Source organism: Balaenoptera musculus, chromosome 16 (assembly GCF_009873245.2).
Source record: "Balaenoptera musculus isolate JJ_BM4_2016_0621 chromosome 16, mBalMus1.pri.v3, whole genome shotgun sequence".
Taxonomy (NCBI): Eukaryota; Metazoa; Chordata; class Mammalia; order Artiodactyla; family Balaenopteridae; genus Balaenoptera; species Balaenoptera musculus.
In genome coordinates, this window is record NC_045800.1 from 59,863,469 (window position 1) to 59,880,815 (window position 17,347).

Below are 17,347 nucleotides of genomic sequence, written 5' to 3' on the forward strand. Positions count from 1 at the left end.
TTTTACCAGTGGCCTTGAGATGAGTCCTCAGCTGGAGCGCATTGCCACTTTTAGCCTCTTACTGTTATAGTTCCAGACCGTTGTCACCCTCTTCCCTGAGCTGTAGAACTGGGCTTTGTGCTGTTGAGGGAGATGTCATCTCGAAGCTCAGATGGGATCACCCTCCTCAAACACCATCAAAGCTCTCCTTGACCCCCAAATGCAGATCCTGACAATCCAAGCACTCCATGGTCAAATCCCACACTCCCTCTCCAGACCTTCTCATCTCTCCTCTCATATGCTATGCTCTGGCCAAACCAGTCCCCTCCTCCCTGCCCCCATTCCCATCCATCAGCAAGTCGGCTGTGACTTAGTCCAGCCACCTTCCTCTCTTGGCTGTATAACCATGACAGCCTCCAACAGAGCTCCCGCTTCTATTTTTTGTTCCTCTCCAACCCATCTCCATGCATCAGCCAGACTGATCTTTAAAAAAGTAAACAATGCTCAGCCCTTCCTTAAACTCCTCTGTGGCATGTGGCATACCACATTACTTAGAGTAAAATCCAAACTCTTCCCTATGGTCCTACAGGCCCACCGTGAACCAGCCCCCCTTTTCAGCTTCCCCTTGTACCACTACCACCCTTGCTATTACAACCACCTAGTCTCCGTTCTGTTCTTAGCATTTGCTGTTGCCTCTGCCTGGATGAAACACTTTCCCTCCAACTCTTCCCTGCCTAGGGCCCTTATTCACCCTCAGTCTTAGCTTAAATATGCCACCTCCCCGTCAGGGGCCTTCCCTGACTACCTTACCAAAAACAGGACCACAGTCACTCTACTACACAGCTCTTACTGCTATCTGAAATTATTTATCCACTTATTTGCTTCCCCATCAGAATCTAAGCTTCCCGAGGGGACCTTGACTAACCTTCTTATTGCTGCATCATCAGTACCCAGGACAGTGCTGGCACACCAATACACTCTAAATCTTAAATTGGGGGATAAATGATTGGTTACAGGAAATAATAACATTTCCTGAAAGGCCTTCGTTATCTCCAGCCTCCATCCCTTAGGTTGTGCTATTTCTTTGGCTTGGGCGTGCCCTTGCCTCCCGCTCTTCCCCTCCATCACCAAGTGTTGACACTTGTAGTAAGGCAGGCTCAAAGCCCTCTCTCCAATAAGTATCCCCTGGCCCTTCTAGGCCGAAATAAACTCCTGCTTTCCTTTGCCCCATGTTCTAAGGCCACCTACTTTAACATGACCTTTACTCTTTGTTCCTGGAAATTCTTGGCTTCAAGAACTTCCTAAAATCAATTCCAATAACAGACTGCTCAAACAGCTCTCCTCTTCAGAACAGTGGCTTTGCCCAAGTAGACAATGATTCACTTATCAAAGCAAAGGTTTTGCACTGTGTTCACCAATCTCTTGAACATCAAGATTAAGAATTTTGCCAGATCCTGGGCTTCCCTGGTGGCGCAGTGGTTGAGAGCCTGCCTGCCAATGCAGGGGACACGGGTTCGAGCCCTGGTCTGGGAAGATCCCACATGCCGCGGAGCAACTAGGCCCGTGGGCCACAACTACTGAGCCTGCGCGTCTGGAGCCTGTGCTCCGCAACAAGAGAGGCCGCGATAATGAGAGGCCCACGCACTGCGATGAAGAGTGGCCCCCGCTCGCCGCAACTGGAGAAAGCCCTCGCACAGAAACGAAGACCCACACAGCCATAAATAAATAAATAAATAAATAAGTTTATTAAAAAAAGAATTTTGCCAGATCCCAATCAAACCCTCACACTGAATGACCCATCTTATTTTTTTTTCAAGTTTTGTTTTTGTTTTTTTTGGGGGAGGGCACAACACAGGGCTTGCGGGATCTTAAGGTCCTCCTCACAGGGATCGAACCCATGCCCCCCTGCAGTGGAAGGGTGGAGTCCTAACTACTGGACCGTCAGGGAATTCCCTGAATGACCCATCTTAAACCATTCATTCAAGCCCCAACCTCCAAACACTGTAAACATCCAGAGGGTTCAGAGGAGGGGCCCGCTTTAAAGGGTCTCCCCGAGGCTCTATGAAGGTGGCCCTCTCCCTTACATTCAGCTTTGCCTGTGAACAGGTTATTCTGATGGCCTTAGAGGGGATCTGGCAGCTGACAGTCCACTCCCGTGGACCACTGGAGTCTCCAGCACCAAGCTTTTCTGTATTTGAATGAAATACAGAAAATGAAAGAATAGGGCACAGCGGCCCAGGGGTCAGTAAGAGCAGGGCTTGGACTAGGGAAGTCCTTCATTTCAACGGCTAGGCCTTATTTTGGAAGCTGGAATCGAGAGCAGAAACCCGTGGGCTGCCCCCGACTTTCCCCCAGGTCCAGGCCAAGGCTCCGCACAGCCGACCAGCCTCTCTCCCTCGCACCCAGGGCGACGGCGCTGGACCGCTACAGGCTGCAGAAGGCAGGTTTCACGCACGTGCTGAACGCGGCCCACGGCAGCTGGAACGTAGACACCGGGCCCGACTACTACCCGCGACATGGCCATCGAGTACCACGGCGTCGAGGCCGATGACCTGCCCACCTTCGACCTCAGCGTCTTCTTCTACCCAGCGGCCGCTTTCATTGATGCTGCGCTCCGCTACGATCACAGTAAGAGACCTTCGGCCCGCACACGGCCCCGCCCCCAGCCCTTGGCCACCTCAAGGCCCCGCCCCAGTCCTAGGGCCCCACCCCCAGCCTGAGGCCCCGCCCCTCAGCTGGTGGGAAGGGGCATCTGCACACTTTAAGTAAGTTCCCCTCGCAAATCCCGCCCTGCCAGGGTTGCTGGAAATGTCTGCTCCCCTGGAGGCTGTGAGCACCACTGAGCTTGCTGCTGCTGGGGTTTGGCCCTTGGTTGCCGCTATGGGAAATCAGAATCAGGAGGGCTCAGAGGAGAGGCCTTTGGCCTGAATCTGTCTTCCCTAAGGCACAGCAGCCATCTTTTGAACGCCAGGGGTGGTTGGGAGCCCTCAAAGGTGGGATGCTGACAAGGTGCTAATTGTGCCTGGGTCCAGAGACCAGACTAATAGCCAAGGGCCTCGATGCTCGAAAACCCTCAGGGAGCTGACTTGAGTGGGAATCTAGGGGAGACTTCAGATTCTCCTGCCAGCCAACCAAGTTCATACCTGCCTCCCTCATCCTCCCACCCTAGTCATATTCAGTCTAGTGAACCCTCCTGTAGAAAGCTGACAACCTATTCTTTCTAAGTGGCAAAACTATATTTGAGAATCTGAGTTTTGCACTCATGATGTCCAAGTTTCCCGAAGTTAATTAACCGTCTTTTAAATCACAGCGCTAGTCCTTGTACCCAAAATGCAGTTTTCGCGGCCCTAATCCAGGTAGTCTACGAGGCTATTCTGGAGAGAAGGGCACAGTGTAGGTATGCATCTGGCTGAGCCAACATGCCGTGATTACTGCAGGATGTATCTCAGTGACTTTCCACAGAGGCCAGAGGGACTTCAACTCCCTGATCTGTGCTCTGACTTCAGCCCCATGTGTCACACACCCTTTAACGGGGCCATCACATAATTCAAGGTATACAGTTACTAAAGGCCTTTTCTTACCACAAGTGGTTGGGATTACAAGGCTCAGTGACTGACCAACTGGCCTGTTTCAGGAACTGCAACCTGCAGCTGGCCAGAGTTTGTCTTTATTTTGGCTCAGAAGGCTATGACAGAGGGAAGGAAAAAAAAAAAAAAAACCCCACAGAGCTGAAGTTCTTGTCTTAGGGGATACCTCATTTCAAAGTCATCCTTTTTATGAGTCTATTTATGGACCATCTTTTGTGTTAGGCACATTCTGGGTTTCCAAGCAGGATCAAAAAAGCAACCGGACTCTGACTCATCACCATAAGGTGAAATTCGCCTCACAGTATTTGAAGTTAACTGAAAACATATTTGACATGAAAAAACAAAAAGCTACCACCACACGATCCTTCCGATTCTGTTTAATGTGCTCAGCTTGCCGTTACTATATCTTCAACCATCCCCTTAATGGAAGGGGCCTGGAAGGCTTTGGAGAAGACAAGGCTGCATTCAAATTCACGCTGCACAACAATGTGATTTCTAAGCCTTGATTTCTCCATCCGGTGATGAAAATATTTACCTTGAAAGGTTATAATGAGGATCAGCAGTAACCCACAAAAAGCACTTAGCCTAGAACCTGGTGCGCAGCAGGCTGTCAGATGTGTTTGATAAAGAGAGGTCTCGCACCACGAAGCACATAACCACACCAGCACGTGCACATCATCATAATAAAGTTTCCAAACCCCAGAGGGGGTAAAAAAAAAGGAAAAAAAGACATTCCAACTTTGAACTACAGTGGTATGATACACGCATAGGATAGCCTGCCAGGGTCCTGGCATGCCATTTTAGAGTCTGCCCCCACTGCCGGATTAGGAAAGAATGGGCTTTGGGGTCATATGTTTAGGCCTGGGCAGATCTCAGAGCATCGATGTGGAGATGTCAGGCTGGTGTGGATCGTGACAGGTAGACAGACCGGGTGGTCGAAAGCACCTAGCCGAGAAAGGGTCAAGAGGGAAAAGCATATCCACAGGTCAGAGGACATGCAGGGTGTGTGGGCCTAGACCAGCTGGCTAGGGATGGGGAGCAGGACAGGACCCTGTTGCCAGTGGGAGGCCAGACTCCCTTCTCTGTGCCCTTTGTATTTGCATATCTAAAGACTTCCTCAAGCTGAGGGCTCAAACCCCAACCCTTCAGGACCAGGCAGAGGCCATAAATGAATGACGCTGGCTGCGTGTGGCCATGGGGTGAGGGGACAGGGTGATTGTGGCTGAGCTGAGAGCCCCATATCCCCTACAAAGGGGACAGCTGCTACTCAGTCCCAGCCAATGATTGTCTTGTGAGAATCAGTGCCAATATGGCGGATCTGACTTTTCAGGAAAAGTCTCCAATCTGGATTTTAACGTAAAATTGCTCAAATTTTAAGTGTTGGCAACAAATTAAAAATCTCTTAAAACGCGGCACAGCCCAAACAAAAGAAACCCAATGGCTGTCAGTTTGTAACCTGTGCCCTGAGTAGTCAGAGTAACAAAATAAAAAGCTCGTCAGCATTGTCAGAGACTCCATACGTGGAGATGGCGTGTGCTCAGCCTCTATGGCACAGGCAGTAGGCAGCCTGGAAGGGTCTAGTCACGCCCTGGAGAACCACGGGACACTCCTGTAGCATTTTAGGAGCCAGACGCACTCGTATGTTTCTTATTATACTCTTGATGTAAGAGGTGTTGATGGACAGTCTGGCCAAAAGGCAAAGACATGTCTTTTTCCTCTGTCTTTCCTGTTCTTCCTTGGCTAGTTTCAGCTTATTGTATACCGTTTCCCACCACTGCTCCTCACAGCCAGTCTCGTTCCCTCTTTTTGAAAAGCATCCCTTGTGGTGCTGCAAAGCTGTACGTGTGGTCTGTTATCAGCCACATGGGACCCACCCCTGTGTCTGCCCTACCCTGATCTGACCCTTCCGAAAGAACTCACCAGGCAACCTCAGACACTCTTGAAAAATCTTAGAGATAATCTAGTCCAGTGTTCTGCCCTGAGAGCTGGGGAAACAGAGACCCAGAGAAGCCAACTGATGTGCTGAGGGTCACAGAGTTAATCAGGGACCAGCGGGCATCGCTTCTGTCACTCAGGCCTCACGGAAGAGTCCTTTGTCCTTATTTTGAGCATCTGGTGACTTTGCTGTATAAGAGGTCACCCAATATCATGGAAGGTGAGACATTCCAGCTGGTTATAGGATCTAAAACAACTGAACTTGTCACTCTTCGTCAGAAAAAGAAGTACGGACAACATACTGCCACGGGAGCCCCATTTGGACTGCCTTCACTGCTCCTGGCACAGCACCCTCAGAGCTGAGTTACTGTGGTTTTAATTTAATGAAATCTTCTTAGAAATCCCAGGGCGGATACCATGAGGCTCTAAAGATCAGATTTTAGTATCACCACTCTCCTTTTATTCTTTCTTTTTCTTGAACAAACAGTCCACAGGCTGCTTTGGAAGCCATCTTATAATCTATTATGGATACGGTAGGTTTGAAGAAATAAATGAAGTCTGTGTTTGAGCAAGAGGCTGTTTCTCCGGCGCTTCTGAGCTTTAATCAGACCAGATTTTCAGGGTATTTTAAGGGTATCCTGACCCACTGCAGCACATACAAGCCTGCCCCCTGGCAGTTCTAAAACATGCCATGCATCCTTTTTCTGAGGACTTCCATGTGTGCAGAACTATTTTGGGAGAAGTAGGAACTCTGCTTTTGCAGGTTCCAAGGTAGTGAGTGGGAGACAAAGGGCCTCCTCCACAAACCAAGGAAGTCAGGGGGTGGTTGGTGATAACAGGCTTAGCCTATACATCTGATTTGAGTGACAGAGGCCCACCTTCTGGTTGCCAGTGAAAACGTGCCATTAGGTAAACAGTAGAGGTTCTGGATTTGGCTTTTCTTCCTAAGATTGTGGGAATTCACCTTTTGGTGAAGGCCAAAGGAGAAATATTTAATTGAAACCATCATTTTTCAAACATAAATTGTGGCCTATCAGTGGGTTGTAAAATCAATTTAGTGGCTTTGACTAGGATTTCTTTAAAAAAAGCAAAAATTGAAAAGATTAGGAAAGAGTAGAAGACATCAGCGTACACTGCATGTAATAAAAGCACAAATTATTTTGTGAAACTCTTGTCTGATACACACATACCTGTGAAGCCCCTTTAACATCTAAGTCCTCTGGCTTCAGTGGCCTGGGCTTGAATCAAAGTCCTGCCACTTCCCAGCTGTGTGACTCAGACACATTGCTTCCCTGCACTTCAGCTACCTCCTCGATAAAACAGGGATACTAATTTCATCTACCTCATCAGGTTGTTCTGAGGACTGACTACAACGAACATATAAAGTGCTTGGAAGATATGGGGTAGGCTGAACCCATGTACTTGTTAGCTGTGAATTTTATGATTTGCACGGGGCGGGAGGGGGCTGTCACACAAAGAAGTGTGAAAGCCACTGACCTAGAAAATGCCAAGCCTGACAATGCTCCCTTCGGCTTCCTCTGGTGTGGGCCAGAACAGGCTGAATGCAGCCTTCCTTGCATGTCTCCCGAACTCTCCTGAGAGCAGTTTCTCACCATCCAACGCTGGGCCCCAAAGGGTGGTGCTTAGCAGAGCCACAGAGCAAAGAGGGAGCAGTGCCCTGAGACTCCGGGGACAGGTCCTCTACCCTAGGAGGCCCACCAAGCTCACACGGCTGACGGCATTAGTGCTGCTGTCGTGAAAGCAAAATTCAGCCGGGAGGAGCTTCTGCTGGAGCGGAGGACCCCCATCCCCTTCCCCTTCTCTCTCCCCTCCCCCTCCTCCCGCTTCACAGACTTCAGGCTCCCTAAAGACTTAATGAACTACAGCTTTCGTCTGTTTCAAGTCTTTAGTCATGACAGAAAGAATTACCCTTTTTGCCAGTGGAGGAAGAAACGCTTTAGTTATCAGCAGAGCTGGCGAGGGGCCAGGCAGCCTCTGGAACAGTCTGTGGGGATTAGAATACCAGAGGTAGACATTCCACTCCAGGAGGACAGTCATGTCCATGAGCTGGGCCAGCCGCCCCCAAACCCCACCCAGCACTGAAGAAGCCGCCCTGCTTCTCGCCCTCTGGCCTTTCTGGCCCAGGTGCACGGGGAAAAGGCGGCCACACTCTTGCAGCTCAGCGATGGGGATTGGAGGCCCGCATGCTTAGCCTGTGGAGATTCGTGGAAACGAATCGTGATAAAATTAACAGTTCTTTATGGGCGCCTTCTGTGTCAGCACTGTGTGTGTGGAAAGGCCACCAGCAGGGTCCTTACCATAGGGAGGGGTGTGCAGGCCTCTCCAGCTGGGGTGGGTGGGGAAAGAGAATCCTGGTGCCTGGTATTGGGCCCACTTGCACGGCTCATGCTGCCGCGGTTGCTGACCATCACCGCTGTCCTGGGCTTGGTCCCATGAGGCAGGTGGGGAGTGGAGGTGAGAGGGACACGGGGAGCCACGTCCATTCAGAAGTGTTCTTTGCCAAGCCCTTCTCATCTCCTGCTGGTGCTCCATAAACCCAGTGATGTCCATGAGTGTCTCCTTGGTCATCCTTCCAGGCCTCAGGCATAAGACTCAGGAACAGGGACAGCACCGGGGTCACACAGCTCAAGCTGCCCCAGCCACCCTGACCCCAGCAAAGGGATCCCAGAACCGCAGGAGAGGGCCGTCACTGGGATGGCAGTGGTGGCAGTGCTGGGGACAGCCAGAGACGCTAATCTCATTACTTTTTCTGTCCCCAGAGCACAGCAGCAAGTAGCCACCACACAGTAGGGTCTCAATAACAAGTTGCTTTGAACTATTTCTAGAGATGGCACCATCTTTCTGGGTGACCTCTAGCAGTCATTTCGCCTCGGCTGTTTCCCCATCTGTAAAGCAGGGATGAGGATAATGAAACCTTGATGGCTGTATTAAGGATGAAATGAGATAAAACATGTTGAGGTGCTTTGTGAGCTCTAGAGCGCCACCAAATGGAGGCCTGAAGGATGGAAAGCTGCTTCTCATGGTGATTTCTCATTCAGCCCAGCTGTTGCCATGATAGTGGCGGAAGGGAGCTTTTTTCTTGTGGAGGGCTTTCTCTAGTTGTGTAGTCGTGGCGAGCGGGAGCTACTCTTCGTTGTGGTGCACGGGCTTCTCATTGCGGCGGCTTCTCCTGTTGCGGAGCATGGGCTCTAGGCGCAAGGGCTTCAGTAGTTGTGGCTCACGGGCTCTAGGGCATGGGCTCAGTAGTTGTGGTGCACCGGCTTAGCTGCCCTGTGGTATGTGGGATCTTCCCAGACCAGGGCTCGAACCTGTGTCTCCTGCATTGGCAGGGGGATTCTTAACCACTGGACCACCAGGGAAGTCCAGTGTGGAGATTCTTCTATATCTTCCAGTTCTCAACCTTTATGGTCTCAGATCCCTTTCACACTCCTAAAAATTATTGAAGGCCTCAAAGAGCATTTATGTAGGGTAGATCTATCAATATCTACTCTATTAGAAATAAGAACTGAAAATTTTAAAAATATTTATTTATTTAAAACTAATAAAGTGAACCCATTGCATATTAACATATTTTTATGAAAAAAATTATATTTTCCAAAATAAAGTGGGGAGAAGCATGGCATTATTTTACATTTTTGCAAATCTCTTTGATGCTAGGCTTATGAGAATCCAGGTGGGTTTTTATATCTGCTTCTGCATTCAGTCTGTTGTGATATGGTGTCTTGGTGGAAGTATATGGAGAAAATCCAGCCTTACTCAGATATATAGCTGGAGAAGGAAGGGATATGTTAACAGCCTTTTCAGAAAACTGTGGATATTCCTCTTTGATACTACACCAAAACTTGACAAGTGATAGCGTCTGAAAGGTGAGTTGTGATGTGGAATCTGAAACCACATCTATAAACTTCGTACTCTGTTACATGAAAATCCATTGGTCTCTCTTGCACTTTGAATGGATTTTTTACCCACACATGATTTTGTAATATCTCACATTGGTTATGTGGAAAATCTTGTTTACTAAGTTATGCAGATCTTCCAAATGTTGACACTTTCACTGTACATTGTCAGAAGACACATTTGTTAATATGACTGCCGATCTTAACAGAAAAATCTTGAGTATTGCGAAACTGTCAATCTCACAGTAGATACAAGTTTTCCAAAATTCTAATTTTTGCTTGAAAGCTTGCATTTTATCACTGGCAACAGATACTCTCAATTGTTTTCTTTGATGTGAAAGGCTCACTTTGTTCACTTTCTAGAAAAAGTCTGCCAAATACCCAAGTTTGAATTACCATGGTTTTTCTGTCATTTACTCTTTTAGGTAAAAATGGTGTTTCACGAAACAGTGGCTAATTCAGCTTGCAACTCAATCTCCCATAAGCTTTTCCTTGAGATAACAATCGTACTTCGGTATGCAGCCAGAGTGCTTTATGTACACATCCCATTTCATCACACAGAATATTAAGAAGTGTAACCAAGGGCTGAAATTCGATACAATTAATTTTTACTGCTTCATCAAAGATATTCTTAAGGGAAATTGGCTTGTTTTTTCCCCAAGAGTGCTTGGTGGTGAATGCAATGATTACTACTACAGTTCAGTGTCCCTGCCATAACTCACGCTAAGGCACCAGCAGTTCTTCCCACCACTGCCTTTGTACCATCAGTGCAAATGTCAAAACAGTGAAAGACAAACACCGCCATAGTACTATTTTGAAAATAATGTTAACTCCACAGATCTCCTCAGAGTACCCTTGGGAACCCCTAGGGTCTTGGCTCATGCTTAGAGAACCGCTGATCTAGATGACAATTTGGTCACCTAAGTTATAAGAATATTCATCCCCTGGTTATACCACGTGACACAATAAAACTTTTAATTTTTAAAAAATCTGACCATGTGATTTTTACTCAGTTGGCTTTGCTCACAGCTGATCTGAGGGTGCTGCCCCTTTTGACAGTTGAGGAAGTCGAGGCGCCACAGGCTGAGTGGCTTACCCCACACCCAGGTGGTTAGTAGCAGAACCGACTCTCTAACGCAGGACTGCAAGAGAGAAGGCCAGGGTTCTGCAGGCTCCCGCGGCCACATGAATGCTCACAGACTCCACGGCAAGCAGACTGCACCCGCTGTCTCGGTCCCTCAAAGGGCCCTTTGGGACTGTGGGTGCTCTCTCCTTATCCGAGGTCAAATGCAGCAGCACTGCAAATGGTGCAGAAAGCCTGCATTCCTCCACAATCCACCTGCAGCTGTGGACGGGATGAAATGCACCCCGTTTAAAGTGGATTATGGTTCATCCATACAGAGGAACTCTGTGCAGCCACAAGAAAAAATAACAAAGAGAGAACTCCTCAGAGACTGATATACAAAGGTCTCCAAGATATATTGTTAAATGGAAGAAGCAAGGTAGAGAAAAGTGTGTAAAGCTTGCTACCTTTTGGGCAAGAAAATAAGAGAAAAAATATATTTTTGCTATGTATATGCACAGATAATTCTCCAGAAGAAGAAATTGGTAATACTTGTTGCTTTGGGGAACTGAGGAGGTGGGTGGGAGGCTTTTCAATGCCATCATTTTATACCTTTTGAAATTTGAACCCTAGTGGCTGCCCTATTCAAAATAAGTAAGCATTAAGTAAATAAATAATATGAATATATTATAAATATATTAAAAGTGAGCGTTAAAAAAAACTCATAAGGCTCTTCCTTGGAGGTGCTTTGGCAGGTAGGAAGCATCAGTTTCAATCCCTCCTCCTCCTCACCGAGGCAACAATAACAACATCTGTGACTTATTGAACCTTTAATATGCACCAAGCAGTGTACCAAGTTGCTTTGCACCAATTGCCTTCACACCGACCCTAATGAAGAGGATACTGACAGTATCCCATTGTACAAATGGGGAAGCTGGGGCTCCCAGCCACTCAGTAACCTGCCCAGGGTCCTACAATAGTGGGAGAGTCAGGATCTGAGCTGGCTCTGCGTGAGCCCCACACCTATGCCCCAACCTCCGGCCACCCTGCCCCTACAATGGGGGTGTTTCCTCTCCCCACTCCATTGCAGATAAGATCCTGGTTCACTGCGCCATGGGCCGCAGCCGGTCGGCGACTCTCGTCCTGGCCTACCTGATGATCCACAGGAACATGACCCTGGTGGACGCCATCCAACAAGTGGCCAAGAACCGCTGTGTCCTACCCAACCGGGGCTTTCTGAAGCAGCTCCGGGAACTGGACCAGCAACTGGTGCAGCAGAGGCGACAGGCCCGGCACGGCGGGGACGGTGAGAAGGCTGGTGAGAAGGAGCTGTAAGGCCCCCTCACGGGGTGCGCAGGATACTCGGGAATGACGGGGGAAGGCTGAAAATAGCTCTGGCCTGTGACTTCGTCACAGAGAAGGGACGTGAAACCAAAGCTTGACTCCTTCGAAACAATCTTAAACTTCCCAGGGGCTGGTGAACAGAGCGGGTAATTCATAGTGGCCTCCGGTAGGAGGCCAGCACTTGGCTTCACAGCAAAATGGGGCAGACGGGCTTCCCAGCGGAACTGGCTGCAAGTGAGCACGCATGCGCCGTTTTTTTTTTTTTTTTTTTTTTGGTAAGATGGATGCGGAAAAGGATTTAAAGATGTGTAGACATTGTGCTGTGATTAAATATTTGGCTTTGTCTGAAAGTCACATTCTTTAAAAAATAATTTAAAAATATAACTTGATTTTCTAACCACAGAAAAGTGCCTGCGAGAGCTGTTGCAGGAGAGTTTGCACCCATTGTTAGTGAGTCGGCTGTCCGGGGTGGGGGGTGGGCATGGGGAAGACGCGCGTTTCCTTACCGGTGGCTCCTGCATCTTCCTTTCGATGGAACCCCCAGGCTCAGGTCACCATCCATAGATGCTGCTCTCTGGAGGCGGCAAAGAGCAATTCATCTGGTAGGGGTAGGGAGTGGCGGTCCCCTGCACAGAGGCCCCCCGCTTTGGGCTCCCCTATCTTCCTCAGGGAGCCAGGGCTGTTCAGAATCTTAGCCAGAAGCGCCACTACCCAGAAAAATTCAACAAATTCTGGTAAATTTGAACAAGAGTTTGACTTTATAATTTTGGATGGAGACAATCTTTGGGGGACCGGAACTTGGGGAAGCTTCTTTTGTTCTGATTCTAGTCAAAGCAACATGAGCTTGTTTTCAGCCCCGGCAGAAAGTATTTGCAAAGGTGTTTGCCCTGGAATGAGAGGACCAGGCAGCCGGGTGAGCTCAGGTGTGGAGATGCCCACGCCCCTGAGAGCTAAGCCAGTCACCATGACCGCGTGATTCTCATTCTTGAGGAGAAAACAGCAGCAGGCACCAGGCGGGGAGAGATGGCTTCTAGAACCAGGAACTGGAAACCAGACAGAACCCAGAGAGAGAGATGCTGATGGAGATGCCAGCAGTCCAGGACCAGAAACCAAAACTGCCTGATAAAGGCCTACGGGGAAAACAGGAAAAGGGGCCCACTACGGGCTCAGCAGCTTTGTAAAGCCACCTGAGGGTCACCCTGTAACTTTAGGGCGGCTGCCCTGCTTTTGTGCCAGAGAGGAGGACCTGTGGCCTGGGCCCCTGTGGCTGGTAGGGCTTCCTGGGACCGCCTAGTATCTGCTCTGGGATGGTCACCTTGGCCCATAATGGGTCCTCATAATGACTCAGATTTGGGTGTAAGGGGAGCCATATACACAGGCTTTTGGGAAAGAGATGTAGACGAAAAGGGATTCTAGTGGCCCCTACCTAGACCTTCCCATCATAGGATCCCAATAGCCCCCTCTAAACTCAGTTATCTCCTAGGTCTGATCTATTACTTATCCAGAAAGAAAGAAATATTTCCATTTTAATAAAATGTTACTTTTATCCATCATAATGAAGTATTTACACTTAAATGAATCCGTATGTGGGAAGGACAGGTCCAGTGCTGGTGTTCCTTGGAGTGCTCTTTCGGTGTTCTCTCTCCACCTTCCCACACGCTCCCACCTCTTTGTGGGGCTGTAAGTCCTGCTGAGGAAAGCAGAAGTTGGAGGTCTGGTCTCTTTAAGATGGGAGCCAGGGATAGGAGAAAGGAGGAACAGAAGTTTTTTGTTTTTTTAATAAATTTATTTATTTTTGGCTGCGTTGGGTCTTCGTTGCTGCGCGTGGGCTTTCTCTAGTTGCGGCGAGTGGGGGCTACTCTTCATTGCGGTGCACGGGCTTCTCCTTGCGGTGGCTTCTCTTGTTGAGGAGCACGGGCTCTAGGTGCACAGGCTTCAGTAGTTGTGGATTGCGGGCTCTAGAGTGTAGGCTCAGTAGTTGTGGTGCACAGTCTTAGTTGCTCCGCGGCATGTGGGATCTTCCCGGACCAGGGCTCGAACCCACGTCCCCTGCATTGGCAGGCAGATTCTTAACCACTGAGCCACCAGGGAAATCCAAGGAACAGAAGTTTTTGCAAAGGCATTTACATTCTTCAGAAATAAAATATTCATTTGGTCAACAAGTATTTGAGAACCTACCACATGCTAAAATTTGGGTTAGGAGGCCAACGCAAAAATGTATGCTGTGATAAAGTGGAATGAGGGAAGCAGGTACTGAGGTGGAGAAGCATGGGGATGGGATGGGGAAAAACCCACTTTAGATGGGGTGGTTGAAGAAGACCTGAGCGGATGGGATGAGCTGAGACTTGAAGGAGAGCACCTGCCAAATGGGGAGGGAACATTCTAGGCTGAGGAACAGCACAGGTGAAGTGGCACCAAAGTGGCAAAGAGATGTGTTTCTAACCTGAGGTGGTGTGTTTCAGGAACTGCCCATCAGTGAAGCTGGAGCTTGTGGGTGAGAGTGCAGGTGGACGCAGAAGGGTAGAAAGACTGGACTTTATTCCAAGTGCAATAAGAACCACCGATGAATCTTAAGCAGCGGAATGGTCTGATCTGTTTAAGAAGATCATTCTGGAAAGAAAAAAATATCACCCTGACTGAAGTAGAGAGAATGGACTGTAGGGAGGAGGCAACCAGTAAGGAGGCTGTGGAACTGTTGACAGGAAGGAGGAAGATGGTCTGGACTAAGATAGTGCCAGGGGACTAGTATTCAAGATTATTTTGGAATTATCTTGGGGAATACACAGAACCTGCTGGGAGGGGCGAGAGACTTGGAAGATAGTGATTCGGTTTCTTGGTGGTGCCTTAATACTGAGATGGGGTTGACAGGGCCAGAAATGGGGGTAGGGGGCTGGACATCACCAGTTATATCATGTCTAAGACATACAAAAGGCGTCCCATGTCATTTCACCTTGAATCTAGAGAGAGCTCAAAGGAAGGTCCACTACTAGAGACATAATCCTGGGCGTTATCTGCATAGAGGTGGTGTTGGAAGTCATTGTACTGGGTGAGATAATGAGAGAAAACAGAGAGGGAGCCCCAGGCCTCAGTGTTTGTTTGTTGGGAGGCAGATCCAGGAAAGAAGATGGAGGAGGGGGAAGGAAAACCAGGAGTGTGGGTACCGAGAAATTGAAGGTCCTGCTTCATAATATAACAGTACTTGTACTGTAAACCAGTACTGCTTGTAACAACAAAGTGACCTATATATGTAGAGCACCTAACAACTTTAAAAGCATCATGTATTTGTTACCTAAGCCTTTAAATCAGAGAGATGACAAGTTAGGGCTTTTTCCCAGAGTGAAGTGTTCTAGGACAAAGGGCTGTGATTTGGAGAGAACCGAGTTTGTTTCTGCTCACAGATTTCAGCTGAGTGTGTTTGGGCAATTAGGTTAGCTTGTTTGAGCCTCAATCCCCTCATGGGTAAACTGGAGAAACTGCCCCATTTCCTACATAGGGTGGATGTTTGTGAGTCATTATTTTTGTGATACTATTTGCGAGCCATTGTTTCTAAAACTGTAATGTTGGCGAGGAAAGCCGATGCCTTCACACCTGGGCAGGCACCCACCTGTGCCGGTAAAAAATAAAGGCTGCAACTGACAACCACTTGTTAAGCCTCTTATAAATGAAAGAACACATTACTGGTTTACAAGATGTGGCCTGCTGATGAATCTCACCTAATGGTGACTCTGTTTTCAGTCCTGATGAATCCAAGCTCCTGTTCTCGCAGATCGCTGGTGTCACATTTAAAGCTGAGCTGATTTCTCTAAGTGAGAGTAAGGAACTGCAGAGCAGCGGGCAGGGTGATCTGAGGCCACCTCAGATCAGCAGTTTTCCCTCCTATACCAAGCCTTTCCCTTCTGTCAATGAACGTTAAGACTTAGGGCCAGCAGAGGGGCTCCCCTTTCTGGCTATGCCGCAATCCCTAGGGAGCCTGTGAAACACAAGGAGTCCCCGTACTGTTCTTAAATTCTGGTGCGGCAGGTCTGGGGCAGTGACTGGGACTTGTCCTCAAGTTCCCGGGAGGACTATGAGGCAGGCAGAGTGGGGGAAAGCCCAGATGCCACACAAACCACAAGCGTGGGGTTACAAGCCATTGCAACACATGGGAACAGAGGACCATCTCAGTTCCAAAGAACCTTACTTACCCAAGAGAAGAGACCAAACATGAGTTTCCAAGGTGGGGCCTGTGGGAGGTTCTGCCTGGTTTCCCTTTCAGCTGGTTAGCAGGTCCCCCCCCCCCCGCCCCCGCCCCCGCCCCGCTTCCAGGCTGGGGCAGCCTCTTGCCTGAGGTGTGGATCCACTGGGCTGCTAATATCCTCAGCAGCTCCCGAACAGATGCCAGCAGTTGATTCCAACAGGCAGCACACCATCGATTCCGCTTCCTCCGCTCTGAAGGGGGATGAGAGGTTTCCTCTCCTACCAGCAAAGCACCTTAAAGCTTCTCTTCTCCCCGTGGTGATGACAGCCCTCGCAGACGCGTCTTCTTGGAAGCCCTCCTCAGCCACTACAGGTATTCCCTCCACTGGCTATGCAGTTGTGGGAGAAGGGACCAAAAGATAAAATCTTGACACTAAGCCCAGACTGCTTCGTAACTGTGGGGAAAAGATAATCAGGGTGAGTTCAGAAGGCAAAACCCTGCCGGGCAGCCTCCCTCCATCGGGACCTGTGACTCGGGGCCGTATGTCCTGTCCTCCTTTCCACGTGGGTGCCAAGTCAAGCATTCATTTCAAGGCCTGTCACTTGAATAAGCAAATGTTTTAACGGTCAGACAGAACTTCTCTGAATGCCGTAAGATAACGTCTGTGAACAATGACCTTTTTTTTTCTTTTTTTAGAATCTAAACTTTAGATTCTAAAAAATAACATCCAATGCACTCATTCACAACAGAGCAAAACTTTCACGCCTTTTTCAAGAAAATGATTTTTCAAACATACAAGTCCAAATTGGGTGTTTTTTGTATTCATCTTTAAAAAATGAAGTTTGCTACCACTGTGACTAGGCCCTGAGGGGAGTTATACAGACTGTATAAATGAGGCAGCTGGATATTTTGGGCAGGATCCCTTTGCAAATGAAGATCAAAGTCAAAAGAAAAAAACAAATTCACTTTATTTTAAAGACAATGATTGGCATACAGAAGGTATGCACTAGCATAAAAAAAACTTTCATGAAAAGCATTAAAATCCATTATAATTAATTTATTAAATAGGTATTGGTATATGTGATGGTTTTATTAGATATTACTCTTATTTATTGCCAACCCCCTCCCACAAAGTCAAAACAAATCAGAAAAATCTCTAACTCCGATTTACACTAAATAATTTATTTTCCCAAAATGTGTATGTGTTCTGAGAGGTGACACTATGATACAGTTCAATTGGTCATTCTCTATCAATCATAATATGACAGGACACAAGAGGCTAAAATGGCCCAACCCCCCCCTTCCATCTAATTCTATTTTATGTTAAAATGTACAGCTTTTTTTG

General features: G+C 48.2%; 1 protein-coding gene across 1 annotated transcript in view; it reads left to right on the forward strand.

The window, feature by feature from the left end:
• The window catches only part of DUSP29 (dual specificity phosphatase 29), a 35,699-nt gene extending 23,529 nt beyond the window's left edge, over window positions 1–12,170 (forward strand). The window contains 3 exon segments of the mRNA XM_036827953.1: window positions 2,386–2,488; window positions 2,490–2,607; window positions 11,572–12,170. Of these exon segments, the coding sequence (XP_036683848.1) occupies window positions 2,386–2,488; window positions 2,490–2,607; window positions 11,572–11,816 (466 nt within the window). The 3' untranslated portion in view covers window positions 11,817–12,170.
• The last annotated feature ends 5,177 nt before the right edge of the window (window positions 12,171–17,347 follow it).